Raw genomic sequence first — 26,456 nt, forward strand, 5'->3', positions numbered from 1 at the left:
TTTTGAACTTTCTATTAATAAAAAAAAGTTTTCAACACTGATAATATTAATTAATGTTTCTTGAGCATCAAATCATCATGTGAGAATGATTTCTGAAGTATCGTGTGACACTGAAGAATGGAGTAATGATGCTGAAAATATAGCTTTGATCACAGGAATAAATTATATTTTATATTAAATTGTATATTTCACAAGATTACTGTTTTTACTGTTATCAAATAAATGCAACATTGATGACCACAAAGTTTTGAATGATAGTGTAATGTTTTTGACACTTAAGCCATGCTTTAAATTGTCTAAATGTCGCTATATTAAATACAGATAATACTAAAGCTTTCTGACTTAATGCATTTTTAGTAAATGTATAAAGTCAGTTTTCCTCAAATTCCGACCATGATCCACAACATGCACACACAAATAAATCCCAATACGCTGACATCAAGGTTGTCTTCCTTATAGAGATTCTTATTCTTCTCCCATATACAGATGTACTGTATGTCTGAAATCTGAGCTTGCTGAGTTTGTCTGTGCATAATCACTGTACTTATCAATAACAGTTTGCATCTGTGAGAAAGCAAGGACATATACCACTACTACGCAACATCTCACAGCTCTCTTGTCTCTTACTGTTTTGACACATTGTGAGGAGAACCCTAATTTAATTTCATATTCTAACAGTGAAGAAAACTACAACACCACTGCAGAGTCTCTCTCATTGTTCACTGCAGAACAATGAGAGGTATGTGTTTGAAATGTTTCAGACCTGTTCCATCTGTTATGATTTCCTATTCATATCTAGGGTGACCACCCGTCCCGCGTAGCGCGTGCGCGCACAGCGTTTGAAGCCCAATTCATGCGTCCCGCAAATTGAGACCGTATCACGCATAATCTATGCTTGCTCAAAAAAAAGTTGGTCGCTCTATATCCTCGAGCCCCAAGCAGACAAACGAACATTACGGTACTTGACATTTCAGCACCCACCCCTCAGTTGAACTGCTGAGGTTGTTGTCAACTTTTTCGTTGTTGTCATGACAGCGCACGCACGCGCATAGTACTAGACACACTGGGAAGGAACTTTTAGATGCGCGCTTTCCAATTCGAAAAATGGATAAAGAGGCTGAGTCTGAGAGGCACCGCCATCATCAATTAAAAAGACTGGGAAAATGAATATTTGTGGCTCAAAGGTGTTGAGGGGGATACAGAGAGGGCTTTTTGTGACCTGCAAAACGTCCTTCTCAATCGGACATGGAGGGGAATACGATGTCAATCGTATTTTTTTTTTTATAAATACTTTTTTTTTTTTTTTTTTTTTTTTACTCTTCCTGTGGTGTTGAGCAACTACAATTCCTGTTAATCAATTTTATATTATAATTTATTTAAAGTGAATACATTGTAATGGAAAATAAATAAAATTAAATAGTAAATCTTAAGTGGAAGTACATCTGTCAATTCATTGAATGTTCAAAATATTTATTTAGAAAAAAAATACACATTGGTTGGCCTATTCATGAGCATACATCAGCAATTACATGTTTAGTAGAATAGGGCATTATTAATATGTAAGGTGGTATGTGTTAGAAATGGGTAAACCACTATCAGTGAGTCTGCCAGTGGGGTGGGCACCGCCGCGCCAGGCATTGTCCCACATTGTCCCTCAGAAACATACCCCTTGTCCCCCCTTGGGCTTATTAGCAGGTGGTCACCCTATTCATATCCTGTTCTGCCTGTATACACCATATAAGATAAAGCTAGAGAGCAGAACAGAACAGAGATGTAATTCAACTGAACCTTTCCTCATTCATATTCTCTATCAATCATGAAATAAATAAAAAAATCCATCAACAAAGCAGCATAATGAATGTTCAAATGAAGTAGCATTTTAAATTTCTAGATTTGAAGAGAATGAAAACAATGGATGCTGCTGTCACAATGCTAGATTTATTTTTGTATGATTATTTTGTGTTCATGGAAATTGGGTAATTTGGTAATTTACTGTCCATCGGTGTACTTCTGTGACATTATTGAAAAGGATTGGGAATTGGCGCGCTGACGCATCCGTAGTAGTGGTATGTGCGGGAGAAGATGAAGCAAGCTGTTAACTCAAGCTGCTCCATAACAGCATGAGATCTGACAAACGTCAGTAAAGCTTTATCTTTATCTGTATGCCTGCATTATTATTTCGAACCCATCTACAGCTCCTATGTTCTGCAGCCCCTCTTACACATCTGGTGGTTTGGTCATGGCGCGTGAGTGAACTTTCTCTTCGGCAGGTTTTAAATGCGATGGATGTAGAATCACGGCAGTGGACACCAATATCGAGCTTAATATTTCAGCTTTCTTTTATCAACAACATATGTTGAACTTTTTTCTTGTACAAACAGACACTGTATTAAGCAGTACATAAAGTAGTCCTACTGAATGAAAATGTCTCTGAAATGTCTGTGTATTTGACAAATATTGCATTTATTTCACTTCTTCGACTGTAATAAAGTATGCTTCACGTATTTTTTGATCTCATTTATGTTATAATAATAAATACTGCACTTTGGTTTAATTCAACTCACCTTCAGTGGAATCCTTACAGCAGGGCTTTAATGGACATTTTCCTCCAATCTTTTTGGGGATGAAAAAAAAAAAAAGATCCACTGGTGGAGACGTTTTGAAGTGATTGAAGTGACCGTGGAGGCTAGCATGGATTTGGATAAAGCCAAGTCAAGTCAAGTCATCTTCATTTATATAGCGCTTTTAACAATGTACATTGTTCCAAAGCAGCTTTACATTGATAATAGGAAATTAAAGTAACAGAGATTGTTTTGGCTTTATAGCAGCTCTACAATAAAGTTATTGTCCAGCTAAAGTTAGTTTGATTGATTCATTCCGTCGCAACGATCATTAGTTATTAACTTAGGGGCCGCTAACACGACACCGTTTTAACAGAAAACTCTTAAGCTCTTTCTGCGCAAACTTCAAAAAGGCAAACCAGTGAGAACGCAGATGCCCTGCACATGCACATTACGAGTTCAGTCTATAGGTATGCGCGTTTGAATATATGTACTGGTACTGGTACTCAATGGTACTGGTTTTAGCTACTCAAACAGTTTGACTAGTGAATCAAGGACTATAAACAAGTGAAAGATAAAATGCAAAATGTTTTTGGCAAATGAGTTTATCTATTCACATTTCAAAGTTTATGCATGCGCACACCTGCATGCATGGCCAGGTCTTTTGGTGATTGAAGCTTTTCCCACTTACGAGGCTAATGAAAATAACAGAGAAAAAACTTCAGAGGACTTCATGAAACTTCATTGGACTCTGGAAAGTCTGACAGAGAGAGTGGATCAACTATAGCTCAAGGTCTGCAGACAGAGGAATGCCAATAGATCATCAAAGGCACAGCCTTATCCCGGATGATTCACAAGTGCGTAAATCTTAATGTTGCTGGTGTGACAGATAATCACATACTGAGTTTGACTCTTTCTATGACCAAAGTAGACCTTCATACAGAGACACTAGTGGTGATAGGGACTATTACGAAGCATGCAGACGCATCACAGCTTGGTCATTCTGGATCATTCTTCTCGTTCTGACGGGGTAGGGGCAACAGGTTATCAGATGGCTGCCCAACAAAGTGGCAAAGTAATCATTCTTCAAGTCCTGGACATCTGCGTTTTCAGTCTCTTTCACATGTTCATCAACATGAGGGAAACTACCGGTAGTTGACAATGACGGCTAGTTGCTAACTGCTACTGACACCAGGCCCATTGGTCATGATTTTAAAAAAAGGTGTAATTTGTAATCGAAGATGCAGTAGTTCATGCTTTTGTTGATACTGGTACTGATGTTTCTCTTATAAGTGAAGGTTTCAGAATGTCTACTGCCACTTTATGTCAAAGACCCTTAGTGAAATAGTTCATATCTGACTTCTATTTCTGGTGACACTTTAGATTCAGTGGGTACTTTGACAGCTAATGTCACTCTGGAAAAGCATAGTTTCACATTCATTTCAAGTGATCCGAAATTGCCCAAAAGCTGTTGTACTTGGTTGGGACTTTTTGTCTATGCAGAAAGTTGTGATTAAATTGCAGAACATGTCTTTTGAACTAGGTGAGGACTCCATATCCTTTGTTGACCAACATACCCTTAAACTTGTGGGTGTTACAGTTTCGACCACTACGGTTGTTCCTTCTCTGTCAGAGGCTGTAATCTCTCTGAAATTTGCTTTACACCACAGAGGTTTGCTGCCAAATGGCTGCACCGAGCCCCACTATCATGAAGACTCAAAGGTAGGATTTGCATGGCCTGTGATGAAAGCAGATAAGGGTTCAATTTATCTGAAGGTGGTCAATTCCTCTGCAGATGCCATTTCCCTGCACCTAGGCACTTTCCATCCCATTTCTGAGAGTGATCAGGCTGGTTTTGTGGTAGTAATTGATAAAATTCTGAATAATGTGAAATGTTTTTGGTTCCAGTTGAGTGTCAATACCCAAGTAATTTGTACTGCGCCAGATCTCTCTAACATATGTTACACAGCAAAATAGACTGACATATTTACTAACCTCTCTCTCTGATGTTTTCATTCTGCATGCTCAGGACAACGGTGGAACCAGCTTGGTTTCCCACAAAATCAGGACCATAGATGACACTCCCATTTCCCAGTGAGTGTACAGGACTTCTCAAGGCAGAAATTCACAGTCAGGTAGACAAACTCAAAGCACAAGATATACTAGAGGACAGTGATAGTCCTTGGTGAAGTCCTGTAGTGATGTTGGGGGTATTAACATGCCTAAGACTTTTGCACAGTAATGTATATATATATATATATATATATATATACATAGTCTTTGGATTAATCTACAGCACAGAAACCTCTCACAGAGACAGTATCTATTTAAACTGATGACTTAGCCTACCTTTCATCTGCACAGTACTGTATATATATATATATATATATATATATATATATATATATATACATAGTCTTTGGATATATATATATATATATATATATATATATATATATATATATATATACATAGTCTTTGGATTAATCTACAGCACAGAAACCTCTCACAGAGACAGTATCTATTTAAACTGATGACTTAGCCTACCTTTCATCTCTCTGATGGCTGTTTCTGTTAGTGCCAACTATTAGTCAAATCGATAGTCAACAGTAACAATGGCCTTCTTAGAACTTCTCTTAATGTATGGCGTAGGACCACCATTTAGGAGATACGACCACAGAAATCACCATGATTGGTCATCTTTCGTCGGCGACAGCCCAAAATCATAAGGTGCCAGCATAAGGTGGAGTCACAAATTTGTCTGACCCAATGTGAAATCGACACACTACTGATGAATCTACTTGTACTGATTATGGAAAAGACATTGCATGCTATTAGAAAACAGGTCCTCTGCTCTCACAGATCTATAGTTGGGATGAAAATCAAAAGAGACCTAATCTTTTTGAGAAACTTTGGTGGAAGCTTCCACATTTAGTGTTGAACATTGTTGGGTGTAAAGCATTACAAGCAATGTGAGTCCCGTAATCAGATTACTTTTTTAAAGGAACTATTAAAGTAATGCATTAGTACATTTACAACAAAATATCTGAAAATAAAAAAAATAAACAAGTCCAGCCCAGGTGAGAAACGTTAACACAAAAGTTACATAATGCATTACTTTCCATTAAAAGTAAATAAACACAATTAGTTATTTATTCTTTTAGGGAGTAAAGCAATATTGTAATAGCCTAGAAATCTAGATGAACCCTAGCAGCAGCCAATGTAATTTGCAGCTAGGGTTGTCTAGTAACTCTCCGTTGGCTTGCGAGCTGGAAAAAACAAACTGTAGTCAGGCCAATCACATCGTGTATAGAGTCGGTGGGAGGGCTTAACATAATGACGGCAGAAAACAAAGAAGACTTTGGCTTTGGCCGCGACTCTGGAAGCCTCGGAGTTAAGCTTTTCTTTGAGAAAAGAACAAAGAACGGCACTTAAGTCATTCTTAAAAAAGTGTTCAGAGATTTGCCGACTGGATACGGCAAAAGTTGAATCTATCAACTAGCTCCGCTGGTGGTTAGTTGTAGCACTATCCTATTGCGTGCAGAGGGAATTTGAAAGACATCAGTTTATCCCACCCCTCGGATTGAGCCCTGCCAATGGTGTGTTCTCAGACCCAACATCTTGATGTGGGTCTGGCTTGTCAGGCTAATATTGTGAGGCATTACTTTTAAAAGTAACTTTCCCCAACACTGGTGTCGAAGGGTGGAGTACTTTGTTGTACAGTGTGTAAACCTCAAATTTATCAAGTGGTTATTCCAGGCGTTCTCATTCAAGACACTTTACATTATTTTCATGGTGAGTTTTGAGTGTGCATGCTGCACTATTTTGACTGGCATTCAGCACTAGTGTCCAGGACATTCCATTTTATCATTTTGCAAATATTATGGGATAATTTTGAATGCTCTCTGAACATTCTGAAACAAATAGTAACGTTTAAAAAAAATGTCTGACAAACTAAAAGATTTCAGAAAAAATTTCCATGAAAAATGTATAAATGTTTTTTTGCTAACATTTTTAGAACATTATTGAAGACTAGAATACTTTGAATGGTTATACTATTAAGATTACTGGAATGATGGTGACCTTGCCAGGATGTTAGCAAAAGTTCTGAGTATGTTTCCTGTTAACTGTGCTCTAGTATGAGAATTGAGTAACATACTGTAGGTTAATTTGTAAAATATTATGTTGTATATTTTCTTAATATATTTAACCTACTGCACACAACATGATCCATTTCACACTTCTATGGGCGTAAAAAGTGTCTTCAGGGTAACTAACCACAGGCTGGAAACAGATAATCAGCCGTGAAAAAAGTGGTTTATCACTCTACACGTGTTGGATTGAGTTCTGTAGGCCGAATGAGAAAGTTAATTTATCAAACATATTTCAAACAACATGTCTTTTCTATCCATCATCCTAATAAAATGAAAGCACACAGGTGACTGATTTGGAATGTTCTACATAGACACTCTGACACAGCTGGTTGAGGATGAGGATGAAGATGCGGCGAGTCGAAGCAGATCTAAAATAGCAACATAACAGATATACACTGGAACTAATGAACAAATAAGGAATAGGTGTGTATAATCAATAAGACAATGAGAAGCCATAATAATGGGGGAAAATAGAAAGGAAATGCAGGAAATGATGATTGCAAAATAAAAGTCCTTGAAACTGACATATAATGCAACAGATCGTGATATTACCCAAACCATCCAAACAGAACAGCTTTGAGGAATGTGAATGTTTCCCCATTCAAAGAGATAGGAGCTGCACTTGCATGACTGAAATACAAGGGGGTAATCCAGCACCCGGAAAGCGTACCTTCCCTGGGGGCCGCCATTGGTTAGCAAGCCATCACCTGCTGTTAGCATTCCATTGACTCCCATTCATTTTGGTCGTCACTTTGACAGCGAATAACTTTACATCTGAGGCGTTTAAAGACTCTGTTTATCCATTGTTTATTTCTAAAGAAACACGACAATGTATAAAAGGCTCCGTTACCTTGTATCTTATGGCCCCGTAGAAGCAGTTTTTGTAAAAATAGGCTAACGATTGCGTCATAAACCACGCAACTCTTTGTTGCACAGTGGAGAAATTACCATATAGACAGGAGGAGAAGCTCGCAGGCAATCGGGGGGACGTGGACAGGGATGGGCAGTATTTCAGATACAATGTATTTAAAATACTATTTCGTATTTTAAAGCCTTTGGAAAAAATCTAATTTAATTTATATTTAAATACATTTAAGATGAGTATTTTTGTATTTTCAAAATACATAAAATACTTTTTGCCAGTCAACCTCTTTATCAGGATATTGATTTGTGCATCAACTAGTTTAGACATTCACTAGCTCAGCATTGGATAAGCGATTTTCTTTTGAATAAGGTGAGAATGTCATGATCAATTCTACTTGTTGATTAAAGTTAAAATAGTGCATTATTCACTTCAGTTAACATGAAAGAATAAAAGAGCACAGACAGGTGGGAAAATAGCGTTAGCCAATCAGTCTTGACCGGTTGTTGATTTTTATCAACTGTGTCATTGTGTCATTACTGCAGGTTAGGGCTATGTGATATGACACTATATATCATAGTGATGATATAAAGTGTGAATTGATGGAACTTTTTCTAAATCGTTTACATAGATAGGCCTATTTGTGGGGCAAGCAAATTTATCCGTGCAGCTTTTAGTGGGCAGGAATTATTGGAAAGTTGGAGTGGAAAAACAAACACTGATGAATGATACACCACAAAAATCTTCAGCTTTTAGTTTTATTGTACATAAAAAAATTATAATAAAAAAGGGGTAAATAGTGTCAAATGAATCTAAATTAATTCTAATTCTAAATTTTAGATACACTTTCTAATTTTAAGAAACTTACATAAAATAAACATAAAATTACTTAAAAAACTTTGGACTACCTGCAACAACAACAACAAAAAAAACCTCAAAAGAGTTTGAAATTCAGTTTATTCTGTGGAATCAAAACTGATATTGAGAATTGTGAAAAATTGAGATTTTGGTCATATCGCCCATCCATATTCTTTGCTAGATAGCAGAAAAGGTTCCCACAGTTTTACATACAGTATGATTTTTTTAATAGTGTTCACCACAAGTAATAGACTACATTGTAACCAGAAATAAGTATATAAATGGCTGCTATTTTGCATAAGTTTATTTGTAATTGCCAGAAAGAAAGAAAGAACTTACAGACTTACAACTGTCAGGTTGCTCACGTCACATCTACGTCGTCAAGCTCAGTTTGAGTCTGCGCAGTACGCTCAGCCATCTGGAAGTGAGTGCTTCTAACTGACTTCACTTTTCTCTATTGAAATCTATGGGGTTGCTGTGTCCATTTCTTATACAGTCTATGCTGAAATAGCTGCCCAAGAGGCGTTTCAAAGATGGCCGCCGAGTGAAATGACTTGCGTCAAAGGGACTTTGGCCTGAACCAGCTTAAGAAAAGATCCCCAGAGTAGATGGAGTAGTAGACAACAAGGGGGTTTGTTTATCAGTCCTATAATTCATAGTTCACCAGAGTGTGTTATATATATGGGATTGTCTTCATGAGGAATATATGCAATGCTAGAATGTTACAATTGAAGTATCATAATGAGGTAAACATCGATTTTGAAATATGATGTAAAAAGAAAGCTATTTTGTTCCACAGTTCCTGTAAAGCTGCGATATCAAAGAATCAATCACCACATCACAGCAACACCAACACTACACAAAAGGGTCTGGGACATTACTTGTTGACTTGTCCAATTCATTAATCTAGCCCAAAGGAATACAACCAGAAGACATTGTTTAACTTTGGACAATGTCAGTGCAATGTGACTTTAAATCTGTCACACAAACATTCCCATAGGAACCTCTGATATGAATACAGGCTAAAGGTTATTTTGGTTAAAGCTTTTTTAGGGAGGAACATAAGAGTATTGTTAACCCAAAACAATACCAAAAACATTTATGCATTAGAAACTGCATGGGTGATGAAACATCAACACTGAAAGCAGAACGCTCTTTTATCTGACACCTTCATTGCAGAACGCTCTTCGTAGCAACCTGGAAACAGGAAGTAACACGTACAAATGCACACATGCATCATCAGTGTTAAACAGCATATAGTTTCCGGGATAATTCAGGGGTTTCTAAGTATTTATTTATAAATAAATAATTAACACTTTAGTACATGTAAGTACATGTTAAATAATTTTACTCAGTACTTAAATGTATGATTGCACTGTAACAAATTTATATTAAATGTTTCAAAAATATAAATAAGCCACATTTATTGAGCCCATTTTTTATTTATATATATATATATATAACCTTAAAGGTTTCTATCAGGCGCTTCATATAGGGGTTCACATCATGGGATTATTTTATGTATTTAGTTTTAATGAATTAATTTTGTTTTAATTCATTTTTTTATTTTATTAAATTGTATGAATTAAAAAGCTGGTAAACACTTTTTATCACGAGAAATAAAATTAAATAACCAATTAAACGTAAGTATTATGACCAAACAACACCAAACTGACACCATGAAGCCTATTTTAATTTTATTGTTATATTAGCTGGCAACGTTTCCCCCGCCTCCCTCCCTCTCAGTGTCAGCAAGGGCAGGGGGCTGGACTGCACTCACAAAACTCTAACAGGCACTTCAGGCTTTTTCAACATTTAGAGTGAGTGAGAAAGACACAAGACCTCTTATGGGAAGCAAGAATAAGAAAAGGAGGCATTCAATTAAAAAAGCCTCACAACTTATGTTTTTTTTCTAGATAGTGAGAGAAAAGTGAAGAGTCTAGCCCTGCATAGAAACAGAAGATAGTTGGTGAGGAGCCTGAAGAAAGACGACCTTTGAAGAGTCTCAAGAATTTTCTTGCATGGAATTGATCAGGATCAAATCATAAGCTGTTTTCGTTTATTTTTTCATTTGTAAGTCTCTTTCACTCTTTGACCATGAGGAACATGTATCTGCTGAGTCTGGGTGAGTCACACTTTTTCTTTTTAGGATTGAAGTTTCCACAGATCAATGTAGAGACAGATGTTTGTATGGAGCCACTGTGTGGTTTTGCTAACTCAAACGTTGCCCTGCCAACAACTGCGTAATTGCTGCTGTTTTAAAAATAGAGAAACAGCAAATGGCCATGAGAGGAAACTGCCACAGATAGGAAAAACTGATGTCACAATGGGGTAGTTTCTGTGTGAATCAGGGTCCGTGAGCTCTAGTTATCTGGAAAGCACCAGATGAATGTGATTGATGAATAGAGAAGAAGCAGAGGGTTCTGCTCCGGTTCTCATAGTCTTAAAGACATTCAAGTGTTTGGAAAACAACTGTGAAGTGAAATAAAGAAGTATCAGAAGTAGGTCTGGTTATTAGTACATGATTTTGGGTAAGAGATTGTTGTGAAACAAGGACTTCTATATATCATGCAAACACTGTCATGAACCTTCAAAGACACTGAAATAGTAAATAAATAGAAATAGTAGATTCAATATACGGAGAAATGTCTTGAATGTTTGCATACTACTTTCATGTTTAACAGGTTATATTTTTATTAATTTTTTTTTGGTTTGTTTACTAGCTGATTAATTCATAAAATGTCATTTAAAAAAACTAAACCCAGAAAATTACCCCCTGATTGAACCCATAAAAGGTTAAATGAAGCGTCCGACAGAATCCTTTAAGGTTCTATATAGAACCTTTTCTTCTAAGAGAGATCTCATTTACCTGTTGTCACATACAAAACCTATGATTTTTTTTTCTGTTGAACGCAAAATAATATATTTTGAAGAATGTTGGTAATCAAACTGTTTTCATAACCAATGACTTCCATTTGGACAAAAAAAAGCCCTCAGAGACGTTTCTCAAAATATCTTCCTTGTGTTCCATAGAAAAGAATAGTCATGTTTGGGTGAACTATCCCTTCAAAGCTTGGTGTTGCGTGGCTTTGATTTTGACAATGGAAAAATATTGGCGGAAACCGAATCAGGACAGGAAATCCAAGGTGTTTTAATCTGTCCTCACAGCTGAGAGGCCCAGGATGATGGGACGGCGGAATAAAAACAAAGAAAAACCATGAGGAGGGAGGGTGTTACATTAAACTTTCTGTTAGGCTGAAAAGAATAAGAACAAAATCATAAAACAATTGTTTGTCTGATGCTTACACAATAATGAGCAAGACCACACCCTAGGTTATGGTGGAGTTACCACTGTGGGTTGTAAAAAGTCTTACACTACTTTTTAAGAGTCTTCTGGGTGACCCTGCCTGTGGTCAGAGCATGTGACAGTGTGTCGGTCTGAGTGCTGGTTGTTTAAGTTAAATCTGTTAGTTACAGTATTGCACGGCGCCTCACCCAGAGCACTCATACTTCCTAAATCGCCATCATCCTAATGCAACTATCATGAACAATGAGTGGAAATAGCATTAGATGAATAGAATTAATCTTTTTTTATACTTCTTCCAACTTTGTCTTCTCAGACTGTTTTTCCAGCCCTAACGAAAAAGAAGTTTACTTAAAGTTAATTTTATGATTTTCTCATTTCATTTTATCATTTTGTTTAAAATTTACAGTAATAAACTGTATTTTATTATCTGATATAATGTGAATTTACCATCCTATTGAAGTATTAATATCTGTTTTGTACCATTGTAATACACTGATAACCACCAATCACAGTATAGTGATGAGAGTCACATGATCAATCAAAGCTCATCACAAGCAACTCTTCCACAAGAAAGTTGATATTAATATATAGAAGCTGCACAGTGTCACACAAACATTAAACACCATCACGGTAACACACATGAAATTTTAAAAATGCAATAAACATTAATTTAACAACATTAAATGTAACATAAAACCCTAATGTACATAACTGATTAGAAAAAACGAAGAAAACTATGAAGAAACATAGTTATTTCAACAAAAATACATCAGATGTGAAGTGTCACACAGGGAATTGTGTGAATGTCAATTTACGTTTTTTCACTGTAAATCATACAATGAGTTGTTCTTTTTCACTTTCAAAAACTGTAAATTTAACGGTATTTTACATTAAATGTACCATTATCTATCACAGTTATTTACCATATATAGTACGGAAACTTTCTGTTAACCAATTAACAGTGTTTCACTGCAGCATTTTTACAGTATTTTACCATTAAAATTACGATAATTTTTTACAGTGTAGTAAATACAGTAGTTTAGTAGTTTTATATTTAAAGTTTTCTTTAAGTGAACTTAACATCATCCTTATAGTTTACCATTTATATATTATTTTTGCTCTTTTAGTGTACTGTCAGTAAACTACTAGTTTAGTAGTTTTATTCTGCAAGTATACTTGCAAGTTTTCTTTTAGTGTACTCTCAATAAACTGCTAGTTTAGTAGTTTTATATTACAAGTTTTCTTTAAGTGAATTAAACATTATACTTATAGTTTACTGTTTATATATAATTTTTGAGCTTGCATTTGGCCTATACTACTATGTTCAGATGTTATTTTTTTTATACTTGAAAAATACCTTTAACTGTACTTTAATTTTAAAAACATTTTATTAGCTTCAAGTATCATTTTTTATTAACACTTTAATATTGGTAAGTTTCATAAATAAAAGCAACATTTTAAACAAAAAAAGATCAGATAATCACATTTTTGTCAAAGACTACGCCTTGATCAGATTCAGAAACGTGATCAAAACACAGATGGAGCAGATTGAGTCCAACACCCCCAAAGCTTCACAGTCGTTTTCTCTTCATGGGTTACGCTTCATTTCATTTGGAAACATTAAGCAGTTTTGATTTACAAGCTGTTTAATGTTTGATGATCACTTTATTTTACATTTGATTGAGCAATCTTCTATCACTTGTTTCAGCTTCTTCTTCTCCGGTGTTTTGATCCGGAGATTCTGTACTAGAAGATGTGTCATATAGCACCCCCTTACCGTATAATAGTGAAAACATGGATATCTGGAAAATTCAGTCAATGGTGGGGAAAGAGTAAAGTAGTATTAGAGTAAATTCCTATGTGCAATTCAGATACGCATAATCAGAAACGTATCTGTTTTATATCAATATTTTAATCAATATTTTCAAACAATGTAAGCTTCATAAGACTGTATATGAAAAACTATATGTAAAAAAAGTATATTTAATAGGCTACTCAATCAAAAGAGTTAACACAAAAACAAGCCAAGTATACTTTGAATAATTAAACTTTTAAGTATATCTCGATCAAAAGATTGAGTAGTATAGGCCAAATATTCTTGGACTTTTCTCTCAGTATAAGTCAAGTACACTTAAGTGGATTTAAGTATATTTCTGAGAAGTACATAAAGTATATTTTTGAGAAGTATATAAAAAGTAGACTGGAAGTATGCTTTCTTATTTTTAATTGAAAAGAAGTATACTAATAGAACACTTGAGTAAACTTATTATTATTATTATCGCTGTGTACAAGATCAGGTTCAGTTCCATGCTTATTTTATTTACTCTTTAAGCTATTCCACCCAAAGGCTTGTTACTATATAAACTGGAACATGTTAGTTTGTAAGACAGTGTGTAATATTATGTTTAAATAAAAAAGTATTTAATAAGCTACTCAATATAAATAGTAAACACAAGTACAAGCCAAGAATACTTACTTAATTATACTTTTAAGTATATCATGATCAACAAGTATAGGCCAAATTTAATTACTTTTCTGTCAGTATAAGTCAAGTATACACTGTTAGACCTTACCGGGTTTTTTTACAGTAAAATACTGGCAACACTGTTGCCAGTAAAATACTGTTAATTGTACAGTTCTTTACTGTAATCTAGTTTGTTTCTGTAAAAATGCACTAAATTATAGTTAACTAATTACACTTGCAGAAACCGACTTCCTTAAATTGACCATCTGTCATTTAAATGTATTAACTAAAATTTATAATGCATTAATAATGTGAGCAAAGTATTACTGTGAACTTCTTTCATTTGAGACCACTAAAAAACTATTGTACATAAAAAGATTTCCACTGGACCAGCAACTACACAGTCACCACCTGTTAAATAAAGCAACATGCAGCGTATCATCAATGTTTGTAGATCTTCTCCTGGACTGAAGCTCAGGCTCTACTCTTCAGCACAATGGTGACCCAAAAAAAATAATTTTACAGTAAACTACTGGCAACAGTGTTGCCAGTATAAACCTGTTTTATAACTTACAGTTTATTACTGTTAAAATACATTTTGTGGGTGTGTCTTTTTTATCTTACACAGTTAACCCTTTCAACCCCTCAGGGAAATCCACACTACGAGTAAAAAGTAGCGATGCAGTGAGATAATTAAGGGAATATGTAAGTGATTGTAAGCAGAATCACTGAAGAAAAGAGAAACACAAGAACAGAAAATAGAGGAACACAATAACTACGACTGACTTCCAGCCATTACACATTATTACACTTATTATTAACCAGTATGACTTTATTTCTGTCATACAGAAGTTGTTATTGAGATGTTTAATTGACAATGTTTGGTTTGAAGTTACCGTTATAGAGATCAGTGCTTGCTTTAGTTGGGATGCTGATGCTAAAACATTATTTTTTCTTTTGTTGCTTGAGCTGTTTTTGCAAGTCACACTTGTGCACACAGTTTATGAATGACTGCAGTTATAATGATTATGATGACAAAATCATCATATTGCCTGTTCATTCACTAAGGAATTCATTCTCACTTATTCAGAGTTTAATCCTCAATCAAAAGTGTTACATTACCACCACTGTGAAAACGCAGCAATAAGAAACAATGATTCTTTTTTTTTTTAACACATGATGCATAACCAGAGAAACAGAACTACACTGTGTTTTAGAAACACAGAGATATCACAATTTAGCACATTAATCTCAACAATGGTGGCAATATTTATTTTTTTATTATTATTATTATTATTCATGCAGCAGTGCATGCTGGGAGTTTTATATTATCCTGGAACCCAGCATGCATTGCGACATGAAACTTTTCACCATTGTTGAGATTCATATGCTGATTGTTGATATCTGTGTGTGTCTGAGTCAAGCAGGAGTAAAATAAAATTGAATGCACTATATGATTACAATATTCTTCAGAAGACCTGATTACAGAAATATTGATTTCATTTTGTAAATTCACAGATATATGCTTAATATGAGATAACTATAATTTTAATTATTATATACAGAAAAGATCAGAGAATCAAACATGTCCAGGATGATTGTGACATCATTACAAAATCCAAAAACACCTGATCATCTTCCTCTTGACTTTTTCTTGCCATAACAAATGTGTTTTATAAACTCATCGTTACAGCAGTCAGAGAGAGATGAAAGGTAAGAAGTTCAGGGACAAGAGACCAACTAAAGCAAATACTGATCTCCATCATGGTGACAACAAATTTTATTAATAACTAAATCTCTGTTAATTCTCAACAAGAACTTTTGTACATGTATGAAAGAAATAATCATAAACTGGTTTGTAAACTGTTTTCACACTCAGTGTAGCTGGAAGTCAGTTGTAGTTTTTGTGTTTCTCTTTTTTCTGTTCTTGATTCTCTGTCCTTCAGTGATTCTGATTATCAGGTGTTCATCAGTGTCTCAGTTCACTCACTTCTTTTCATTCAAGTGGACTATATTAGTGAACTAATGTAGGGAATAGTGGATCAGGGTATAGGGTGTGATTGGGAAAACAGCCTCTGAGTGTCGACTTTGAGCACTGTTAATTCACAGTATATTCCTGTAGGCTACTTTTATTTTCTACGGTATATTACTGTTTTAATGGAAAATGGTATAATATTGTCAGAATTTTACAGCAAGGGTTAACAGTGTACTTAAGTGGAATTTGAAGTATATTTCTGAGAAGTACATAAAGAATATTTCTGAGAAGTACATAAAAAGTATACTGAAAGTTCTTATTTCTTATTTTTAGTTTAAAAGAAGTATAGCACACTTGAATAAACTTCTTTTTCGTAAGGGAGTCAATAACAATTTAGCCATTATGGGTGATAGATTAAGGCCGATTTTAGCAGCATGACTCATCTATAAGATTAGATAGGCAAAAACATGGCTTAGTTTGATATGCGTGACTGTTAAATGCTCAATGGCACCAAGATTTTCAATGTGGTCTCAGACATTTGGACACTCTGTATGTGCATCAAGCTACACACCAAAGACACTAAACATGAAGTAAAATACACTTTATATTTGTGTTTACAGGTCTTCTATTGGCACTGACAGAGAACACCGTGATGACCTGTGACCCTGGATTTGTAACGTCAAGGGGAAAGTGTGCAGGTATGGATAAAAAGACTAACATGTGATATAAACTCTTTTCCAAGAGTTTTAATCAATATCAGGGCTCAACAGGATTTTACTTGGATTGAACGTGTACATTTATACTGGCCCCACAAAAAAATGATGATCAAGTTTTGTTGATATAGTTTTATATTAATTTAAATTATTAAATTATACAAATTATATTGCAGATAGGACACATTTATGTACTGAATCTGTACTCTTTAATAAACTGTAACCAAAAATAAAGAAAAAGTGCTGTGATTATTCATACATTTTCTGTCATCACTATAGATGAAAATGAGTGTGAGACTACACCAGACATTTGTGGAGAAAATGCAATATGCAACAATACACATGGAAGTTACTACTGTCGTTGTAAAGAAGGGTTCACACCAACTCACAATTTCACACAAACGAATGAAATGAAATGCCAAGGTAAAGAGAGCTTGATATGATGCATCTCATATGACCTCTGTGCAGCAGAAACAACATCTGAATCTCTGTTCTTCTCATTTCAGACATCAATGAATGTGCGGATGGAAGTGCTGTTTGTGGTCCTAATGCAAATTGTAGTAATTCTGTAGGAGGTTATTCATGCACATGTGAAGATGGTTACATTTCCAGGAAAGAGACATTTATTGCAGGACAAGGAGTTCAGTGTATCGGTAAGAAACTATTAGAGCTATAGACATTGTCTGGCCATCTATTGTGCAACACTGCTTTTGGTCTAATGTGAGAGTTTTCAAGTAACATGTTGTTGTTTATTGTCTGTCCCTAAATTACAGACAGAAATGAATGCTACAGTCACAGTTTTTGTGGAATAAATGCAACATGTCATAACACCCCTGGTGCATTTTACTGCACCTGTGCTGAGGGCTTCAGACTGAAGTCAGGAGGAACTAACTTCACTAATCCAGATGAACCCTGCATGAGTAGGTCCTTTAAAACTGTAAAGTCCAAGTTTTGACACATTGAAACTTCAGATTATTTTTGAGAAATGTAAGATCCTTCTCCAACATGTTGTTTTCATGTTGTTAAAGGTGTATGTGACCTTGATCAATCTATCTGTGGAGGAGGAACCTGCAGAAACAGCAAAGACGGCCATGAATGTGTGTGCAAGTCAGGATTCACCAACTATGGTCACAAACAAATGAAATGCACAGGTTAGTGTTCTCTAAGATCTGATCCTTTTGGTTACGAAATATCTCTTAAATGTCATGCTTTCCAAACATTCATAGCACACAATTGATGCAAAATAGACAAACTAATTGGAAATATTGTGTCTAACATGTAAGTTGTAAAATTTGTAAAATTGACACTGTTTTTCTTCCTGATTTAACCCTAATTTAACTAGATTTGTTGGTGTGTATTGGGTTGATTCAGTGATATTAAATAATATTTTTGACTTTTTGTTATGTAAACACACTAAATCTGTGCTGTTGGTCTGGATATCAGTTGTGATCACAGCTGCACTGTTTCTTCTGCAATGCTTTTAATAGTTATATCAATTTTTTTCAGCGCTTAAGTGTAACACATTTATAAGCGAGAGCAAAGCATCACAGGTACAGCACAACTTGATTAGATAACTGATACAGAATATTACAGTCATTCGTTATCAACTAATGCTGATCTCTCTTTTTCTCTGTGTTGTCTGTGTAGGCATCTCCAAAGCTAAAAGAACTTGTCTCTCTGATGACCAACAGCTGTTTGGGACTGAGTGAGAATGAGTCTGTCAGGAAGGAACGTTTTACACAAGTGGACGGAGAAAGACTTCTGGAGGTGACACCTTGTAAAATACAATACTTATGTATACCCTTGTGGAAAAGAAGTGTGATTAATTGTAATGAATGTGCACTTGTAGTGTACTTCAAATCTTAAAAGTAGATCAATATAATATTAATGAAATAAAAAGCCACTTAAGTGTGTACTTAAAGCAAATCCAATTGCATGACTGTTTCTTAACTCTTAAGTGCATTTTTGAAAGGTGCACTTTGTAATAATTAAAAAGTTACAATTTTACTTCAAAGTAAAATTTCAAAGTAAAATAAATAACTTCTAAAAAAATACTTTTAACTTCTTTTAACTTATAATAAATAAGTAAAAAAAAACTTTAAATAAATAAATAACTTCAAATTACACTATAAATCATTTACATTTAGTATTGTTTTAATAATCTTTTGCATAATTCGCTTAAAAAAATTACACTTATTTTGATGTGCACATGCAAAGTATTTGAATTTTCAGTATATATGTGTGTGTATACTGTATACCCATATTTATACACATACATACTGTATATATACACATATATACTGTATATATATATGTATACACAGACGCGCACACACACACATACATATATATGATATATGTAAATTTAATCATATACACACATATGTAAACAAACTTTTATGTAAGATGCGATTAATCGCTATTAATCTATTTGACATCATTAATTAAAGTATATTTTAGTTTTTTCACAAATACTTGTCAGTATATTTTAACAATATTTCAAAGACAACAGAAGTAATGATGAAATTGCGTTTAAAGATGGACTAAAGTCTTACTTAAATGGGTCAAAATAGCACTCTAAATTTCTAGCATAAACTTTAGTTCACACTGAAGTATAATCTTTTAAAGCATATTATTTCCATAATGAGTACTCTTTTAAATGTTTGCTAAGAGCCTTGCATACATTAAATAAAGTATCTCTGATTAAAACAGCTCAGCTCAAATATTATAAGTGCTTATACACATCATCTTGATACACAAATCTGTCCCGTTTTACCCATACAGGCTTTTTTGAGTGCTTTAGATGCTCTGCTTAAGGGTGGCTTCCAAGGAAATAACCATGAAGTGTCAGCACTGTTTAATATTGTGGAAAGCATGCTAAAACTGATAGGACCTCTGCTGTCAGAAGGCCAGACTAAGAGATCAGCCACTGAAACTGGTAAGAAACAGGTCTAAACTGAAATATTACACTTCAGTAGCACACAACTTCAGTCTGTTCTTACATTATTAATGTGGTTTTTGTCCTTCAGAGGTGGAGCTGTTGGTAAAAAGAGGCAGTTCTCCACCTGAGGGTGATTTCAGTATATCCACCAACAGTACACAGTTTGCATCCCACTGGGACACAGCAACAGGAAATACATACCTCGGTATATATTCTTAATCACATTTACAGAGTAATGTAATGCACTGTATATGACCATACGTTTTTACACACACATTTTTAACTGTCTTTGTGCATCAACCAGGCTTTACGACTGCAGCTCTCCTCAGCTACAAAGATCTGGGAACAACACTCGACCACTATTTTAAACATTTAGAGAGACAGAAAAAGCAGAAGTTCAAGATCAATTCAAAAGTATTAACCGCCACTGTCAGTAACACAGAGACTGCCAATCTGATGAAATCAGTAACTCTCACGTTTTCTCACTTGGAGGTATGGAAAAGTTTGCTCTTAATGTACCACATACAATGTGTTCCACCAATGTGATGTATTGTTAATGCATATTTCTCTCCAGGGCTCAAATAAGAGTCATACCTGTGTGTTTTGGGATCCTGACCTGAAAGGCGGCACGTGGTCAAAGGAAGGCTGCACTACAGTGAGCTCCAGTGATGTCCAGACTGTCTGCTCCTGTAATCATCTCAGCAGCTTTGCTGTGCTGATGGCTCTCTATGATATTGGGGTTTGTACCCTTAACTATTGTTAAAATATCACACCTTGAGCTCATCACAGAAGTGAAACTTCTCAGCCAAAATGTCACCACCATTATCTATAGCATGCACTAAAGATTTTGTTAAAAGATAAATACTATTTAAGAAGTGTGATACTATCTTGTAGGCCAACAATCTATAACAGAAGCATCAGATCTAAGGCTCCGACAGATTTGAAGTGTTGAGAAAAGTGACTTTTTAAAAAAAAAGTGTAAAAAGACAGTTATTTCGGAATTATTATAGAATTATGGGTAAGGGTCATAGGTCATATACTGAAGGATAGAAAAATATTAAAAAGGTAACTTTTTACCTCACAATTTTGACTTTTTTTCTTGCAAAATATTTTGGAATTCGGACTTTTCTTAATTCTGAAGTAATTGCACAATATAAACTCATAATTTTCTGAGATGTAAACTGAGAAAGGACAAAATCAGAATTGTACGAAGAAATGAGGGGAAAAATATGGAAGGATGGAAGGTAAAATTATATGTCAAGGCTTTTTGTCATCTTATGTCAAGAAACACAAAACTCATAAACTCCCATCTCATATTTTTTCCTTCACCATGTCCCTTTAGGGGCTCCTTAGAATTGTGAGATGTAAACTCAGAAAAAAAGTCAGAATTGTTAGATAAAAAGTCACAATTACCTTTTTTATTTATTTATTTATTTATTTTATTCTCTAGTGAAAAAAGCTATCACACATTGATCGTAAGGTGAAATCTGTTTTACTGTCTCAACCAGGATGTATACGAGCTGAGTCTGATCACATGGGTGGGACTGCCACTGTCTCTGGTCTGCCTCCTCATCTGCATTGCCACATTTTACTTGGTGCGATCTATCCAGAGCACACGCAACACCATCCACCTGCACCTCTGCATCAGCCTCTTCATCGCCTACTTCGTGTTCCTCGTGGGCATTGCCCGCACTGAGAATGAGGTACGTAATCTTCGTGGTATGTGGCTTTGCACGAGTTCACAGTTCTGATCATAAACATGCTGTGTGTTCTCTTCCTGTCCTCATGCTGTGGTTCAGGTGGGCTGCGCTGTTGTTGCGGGTGTTCTGCACTATTTCTTCCTGGCTTCGTTCTGCTGGATGTGTCTGGAAGGAGTGCAGCTCTTCCGCATGGTGGTGCTGGTCTTCAACACAACGCTGAGACCCTTCTATATGATTGCCGCTGGTTATGGAGTTCCTGCTGTTATCGTTGCAATTTCAGCCTCAGCGCATTCAAGTGGATATGGCACTGATAGATAGTGAGTTTTAGACAACTGACGTCTAATCAGAATTTTTATTGTATTTTTTATATGTTATTAAGATGCTATTAAGATGTTATTAAGATGTTTTCCCTTGTCTTTAGCTGTTGGCTCAACGTTGAAGATGGCTTCATCTGGAGCTTTTACGGGCCAGTTTGTGCCATAATTATTGTAAGTAGCTACTGTTGCACTTTCCACAAATAGATTAGAAAACAGGATCTGAAAGGCAATGACAGGACTGAGTGACAATGAGAGTCACAATGACATTTTATTGAATTTATTTGAAAATAAAGATTAATAGACATAAAAAGAATATAAATAATTAAATAGGTAAATGGCTTTCCACAATGCCATTTTTTGCAATGGGAAACAATCAATTTTATGCGCAAAATTTGGGACACAGCCGACACACTGTAAAATATGGTAACCTGTAATCTACTTCAAGCTTAAAAAGTGCTTATTGTTATAACTTAATGTTTTTAAGTTGATTTAGTTATATTAAATAATATAGTCGACTTAAAACCAGTTCATTTAGATATATCAATTTTCTCAGTGCATGTAAACTTCTTATATATGTATTGTTGATCAAATATACTGTATCGAGTACCTAGTATGTAACCTATGTAGTTCTAACAAAAAAAAAAAACCATGGGATTTGCACTTCAAATGTTTTATAAAGTAATAGGACATCCAAGTTTATGTTATTACTGAAAAGTGCCACATACCAGCAGTCAAAATTGACTGTGAAAGAAATTGAAAGGATGAAATCAATTGTTTAAGCACAGTTTTTCCTGTTTGTTTCAGGTCAATGTATTCTTCTTCCTCATAACAATATGGAAGCTGGCAGAAAAGTTTTCCTCCCTCAACCCAGACTTAAACAATCTACGCAAAATCAAGTAAGAGATGTTTTTAAACCCTGTATGTGCACTGCCGGTCAAAAGCTTGGAATAAAATTTTTTTTTAAAGTATCTTATGCTCATCAAGGCATTTATTTGGTCAAAAATACAATAAAAATATTGTGAAATATTATTATAATTTAAAATAAATGTTTTCTATGTGAATATATTATAAAATGTAATTTACTCCTGTGATGCAAAGCTGAATTTTCAGCATCATTACTCCAGTCTTCAGTGTCACATGATCCTTCAGAAAACAGTCTAATATGCATTAATAAATATGCTTTTAGTGAACTTTCACATTTTATCTCCACCTACAGGGCATTTACGGTCACTGCGATTGCTCAGCTGTGTGTCCTCGGCATCATGTGGGTGTTTGGCTGTTTTCAGTTTAATAAGGACACTCTGGCAATGTCATACATCTTCACTATACTAAGCAGCCTCCAGGGGGTGCTAATGTTCATCATGCATTGCTGGCTCTCAAAACAAGTGAGTCCTGTTTCTCCACTAACAGAGATACACAGATTAGCAACAAATATGGAAAGATAGATCAATCATGGCTTTGTCAATAAATATAAAGCCTGAGACAGGTAATAATAAACAATAAACTCTGACACAGGATAATGAATGATGAATTGAACATAAAAATTAACATTAGAATGAATTGCAATTTAGTTCTATCACAGCCATCTGTGATTTGATATGTGATAAATGTCTTTTTAATTTCCCCACAGGTGAGAGAAGAGTATGCTAAATTCCTGTCATGTATCTGTGCACCACAGAAGAGGAAATATTCAGAGTTCGGCTCAAACCAAACAAGCAAATCGCAGGTAATCGCACTCACTCTCAGTTTGGGACCGTTTAGCTCTTGCTACGCGGAAACACAGTTAGAGGTTGAGCTGCATATCCGTTGTTGGATTTATGTCACATTGTGGAGTTTGCAAATGCCACAGCAGTACTAACGTGTGCACATTACCATTTTGATTAAAAGTGTTTACTTGTTGCTTTGACATCCTCATGTATCAGGGCATGAGTTGAAGTGTCCTCATCACATAAATTTCAAGGACACAAGAGATCACATGCTAATTGCTCGTTCAGATAACATTAGCTTCTCAAGGGAGGCGATGATCACTGGAGCATTTTAATCATTCTGAGCTGTGCGTTTTCCTGTAATAACTAGTTGTGATTGTGAATGTAAATGAGCTTGAGCTTGACAACATATCTGATTTTCTGCACTCTTTTACAGGCCTCCAGGAGTGCTCAGCACACTGGTGAATCCCATATTTAAGAGGCCATGTCAACAGATCATCGACTTTATTATTCATTTGCAAGTTGAAGTGCCAAATTATTGCTCTACATCTATTTTCTATGGATCTCACGTCACATGATATGCTAAGTCAACTATTGGTGGGCGATATACCGGTAGACACAATTAACTGGTAGAAGTTTGTCAACCACTAGAGATTTTGGACTACTGTCTCTATCGCGCTTAATGTTCACATGACATTGCCGTTCTGTGTAGTCTGCAAAGCTTATCGTCTGCATGCGTTTTTAAGCATTAAAACAAAACAAGTGATTTCAATATAATTCGCTATATGCGCGCGCTGTCTGAGAGACTGTTTTTGAGCACACACGAAACGCGTACACATAAAGCCGCTGCTCATACAGCACATGAGTTCTGAACTTAGCGCCTTTTAGCGCATTACTGAGCTTGAACAGTCAAATACATACACTTATATGTCAAAATGCCCGTCTTTGCGAGTATCCTCGTAAACACAGTCATTTATGACTTAAGTTATCAGAATATTAGATCAGTCTGTTCGCTCTTAAAGTGACAGCAGCCTAATAAACCTGCTTTGTTCTATTGTAGTTTTTCATTTCTAGTGTTTAAAGTTTTCTATTTAAAGGTGTTTGTTTCATTTGTCTTTGTTCTATAGTAGTTTTTTTTTTGTCCTTTTTCTTTGTTGCTATTTTATCATTGACTGTTTACTTGTCTTCAGTGAGCTTGAGGTTTTTTGTTTGTTTGTTTGTTTGTTTGTTTGTTTGTTTGTTTTACTTATGTTAGTTAGGCTAGAATGAGTTTTTTTATGTGATTGTGTGATTTATTTTTTTAATTGTTGATGAGATTTATGAAATTTCAATTACATTTTATAATAACATTTTATAATAAAAATAATTTTATAATAACTCATGTTTTATATCATAAAAACTTCATTTAAAGCAAGCTATATTGTGATATATATAGTTATTGTGAAAAGAAATTATTAATGTCATGATAAGACTTTGGTCATATCGCATACCCCTATTGTCAACAGACCATCGACTTTATCATTCATTTGTAAGTTGAAGTGCCAAATATTTCTATATCTGCTTTCTATGGAAATGATAATGTTTTTGTGTGATTCTTCATTTAAGGAAACTTTTCTTTCCCTTAGGGTCATTTTTTTTAAATAATGCCTTTAAAGATTGTCATCATTATGTTGTCTCTGATTATTTCTTTTGCACTTTCTCTTTTAAGCTCTCAAAAAGCACTTTTACCAGAATTTATCTTCTATTTATTTAAGTTAAAGCAAGAACATTCAACATGTTGTATGTTACCATTCAAAAGTTTGGGGTCGGTTTATTTATTTTTCGCCAAAGCTGAATTTATTTTAAAAAAATACAATGAAAACTGTAAAATAGTGAAATAGTTTCACAATTTTAAATAACTGTATTCTATTGGAATATATTTTAAAATGTAATTTATTCCCGTGATGGCAAAGTGGACATGATCATTCAGAAATCATTCTTATATACTGATTTGCTGCTCAAGTATTTTTTTTAATTAGTATTATAATTTTTTTAAATTTGTTGCTTAATATTTTTGTTTTCGGGATTATTTGGTGAAAACAACATTCAAAAGAACAGCATGTATTTGAAATAGAATCTTTTGTAACATTATACATGTCTTTACTGTCACTTTTGATCAGTTTAATGTGTCCTTTCTGAATAAATGTATCTGACCCCAAACATTTAAACAGTAGAATAAAACAATTTCCAAAGTATTTTTTATTTTATTATATGTATGTATTATTTCTTTTGTCTGCTTGTGCTTAATAAATTATTCTTATAATTGGCTCATGATATTTGTTGTGAAGGTTTAGTTATGGAGATGTTGAGTGTTACATTTTGCACTTGAATCTTACTTTTCTGCACTTTGTCTTATCTGTCTACCAGTATTGTTACATAGCTGCGGTTGGGAGCAAATGCCAAAAGAAAAAATTGCAAGATAAAATAACCAGAGAGAAACAGGATGATCATCAACAACACAACTAAAGTAACTTTTAATTAGTCACAAATGATAATAACTGTCATAAGAATAATAAATAACAATAATATTTATTATAATGAATACAGAAAAATAACTTCAGGGAGAGCATGGCCAGAACAACAAACAAATCTTACATAACTAACCCAGGAGTCCTTTAACTTACCTAATAAAAGAAACCGAGGATACTAATATAACTCTTGTCTCTTTCTCCCTCTACTCATAAACAAGAGAAAACCAGAATACAAACAAACTGGCTCCCTCTCCTTATGTTCCCAACAGGAACAAAAACATGTCAAAGCATAGAGGTTTGGTTCTCTTTCTGCCAAGAAACACTTCATCACATTAACATGAGACCACTGAAAACACACAAATACACAAAAACAAAATAAAAAAAAAGG

At 34.7% G+C, this 26,456-nt stretch overlaps 1 protein-coding gene across 1 annotated transcript; it reads left to right on the top strand.

Moving 5' to 3' along the window:
• Positions 1–10,248: 10,248 nt before the first annotated feature.
• adgre5a (adhesion G protein-coupled receptor E5a) lies at positions 10,249–25,863 on the top strand. The gene is made up of 19 exons (XM_081385474.1): positions 10,249–10,560; positions 16,802–16,879; positions 17,174–17,317; positions 17,401–17,547; positions 17,668–17,814; positions 17,923–18,045; positions 18,401–18,444; positions 18,542–18,661; positions 19,679–19,832; positions 19,924–20,040; positions 20,140–20,327; positions 20,410–20,574; positions 21,344–21,538; positions 21,635–21,852; positions 21,957–22,023; positions 22,657–22,748; positions 23,069–23,237; positions 23,483–23,578; positions 23,995–25,863. Exons 1-19 carry the CDS (start codon positions 10,533–10,535, stop codon positions 24,034–24,036), a joined length of 2,334 nt encoding a protein of 777 aa, XP_081241600.1. The 5' UTR covers positions 10,249–10,532; the 3' UTR covers positions 24,037–25,863.
• The last annotated feature ends 593 nt before the right edge of the window (positions 25,864–26,456 follow it).

This window comes from Scardinius erythrophthalmus, assembly GCF_964197995.2.
Source record: "Scardinius erythrophthalmus genome assembly, chromosome: 1".
NCBI classification, from domain to species: Eukaryota; Metazoa; Chordata; class Actinopteri; order Cypriniformes; family Leuciscidae; genus Scardinius; species Scardinius erythrophthalmus.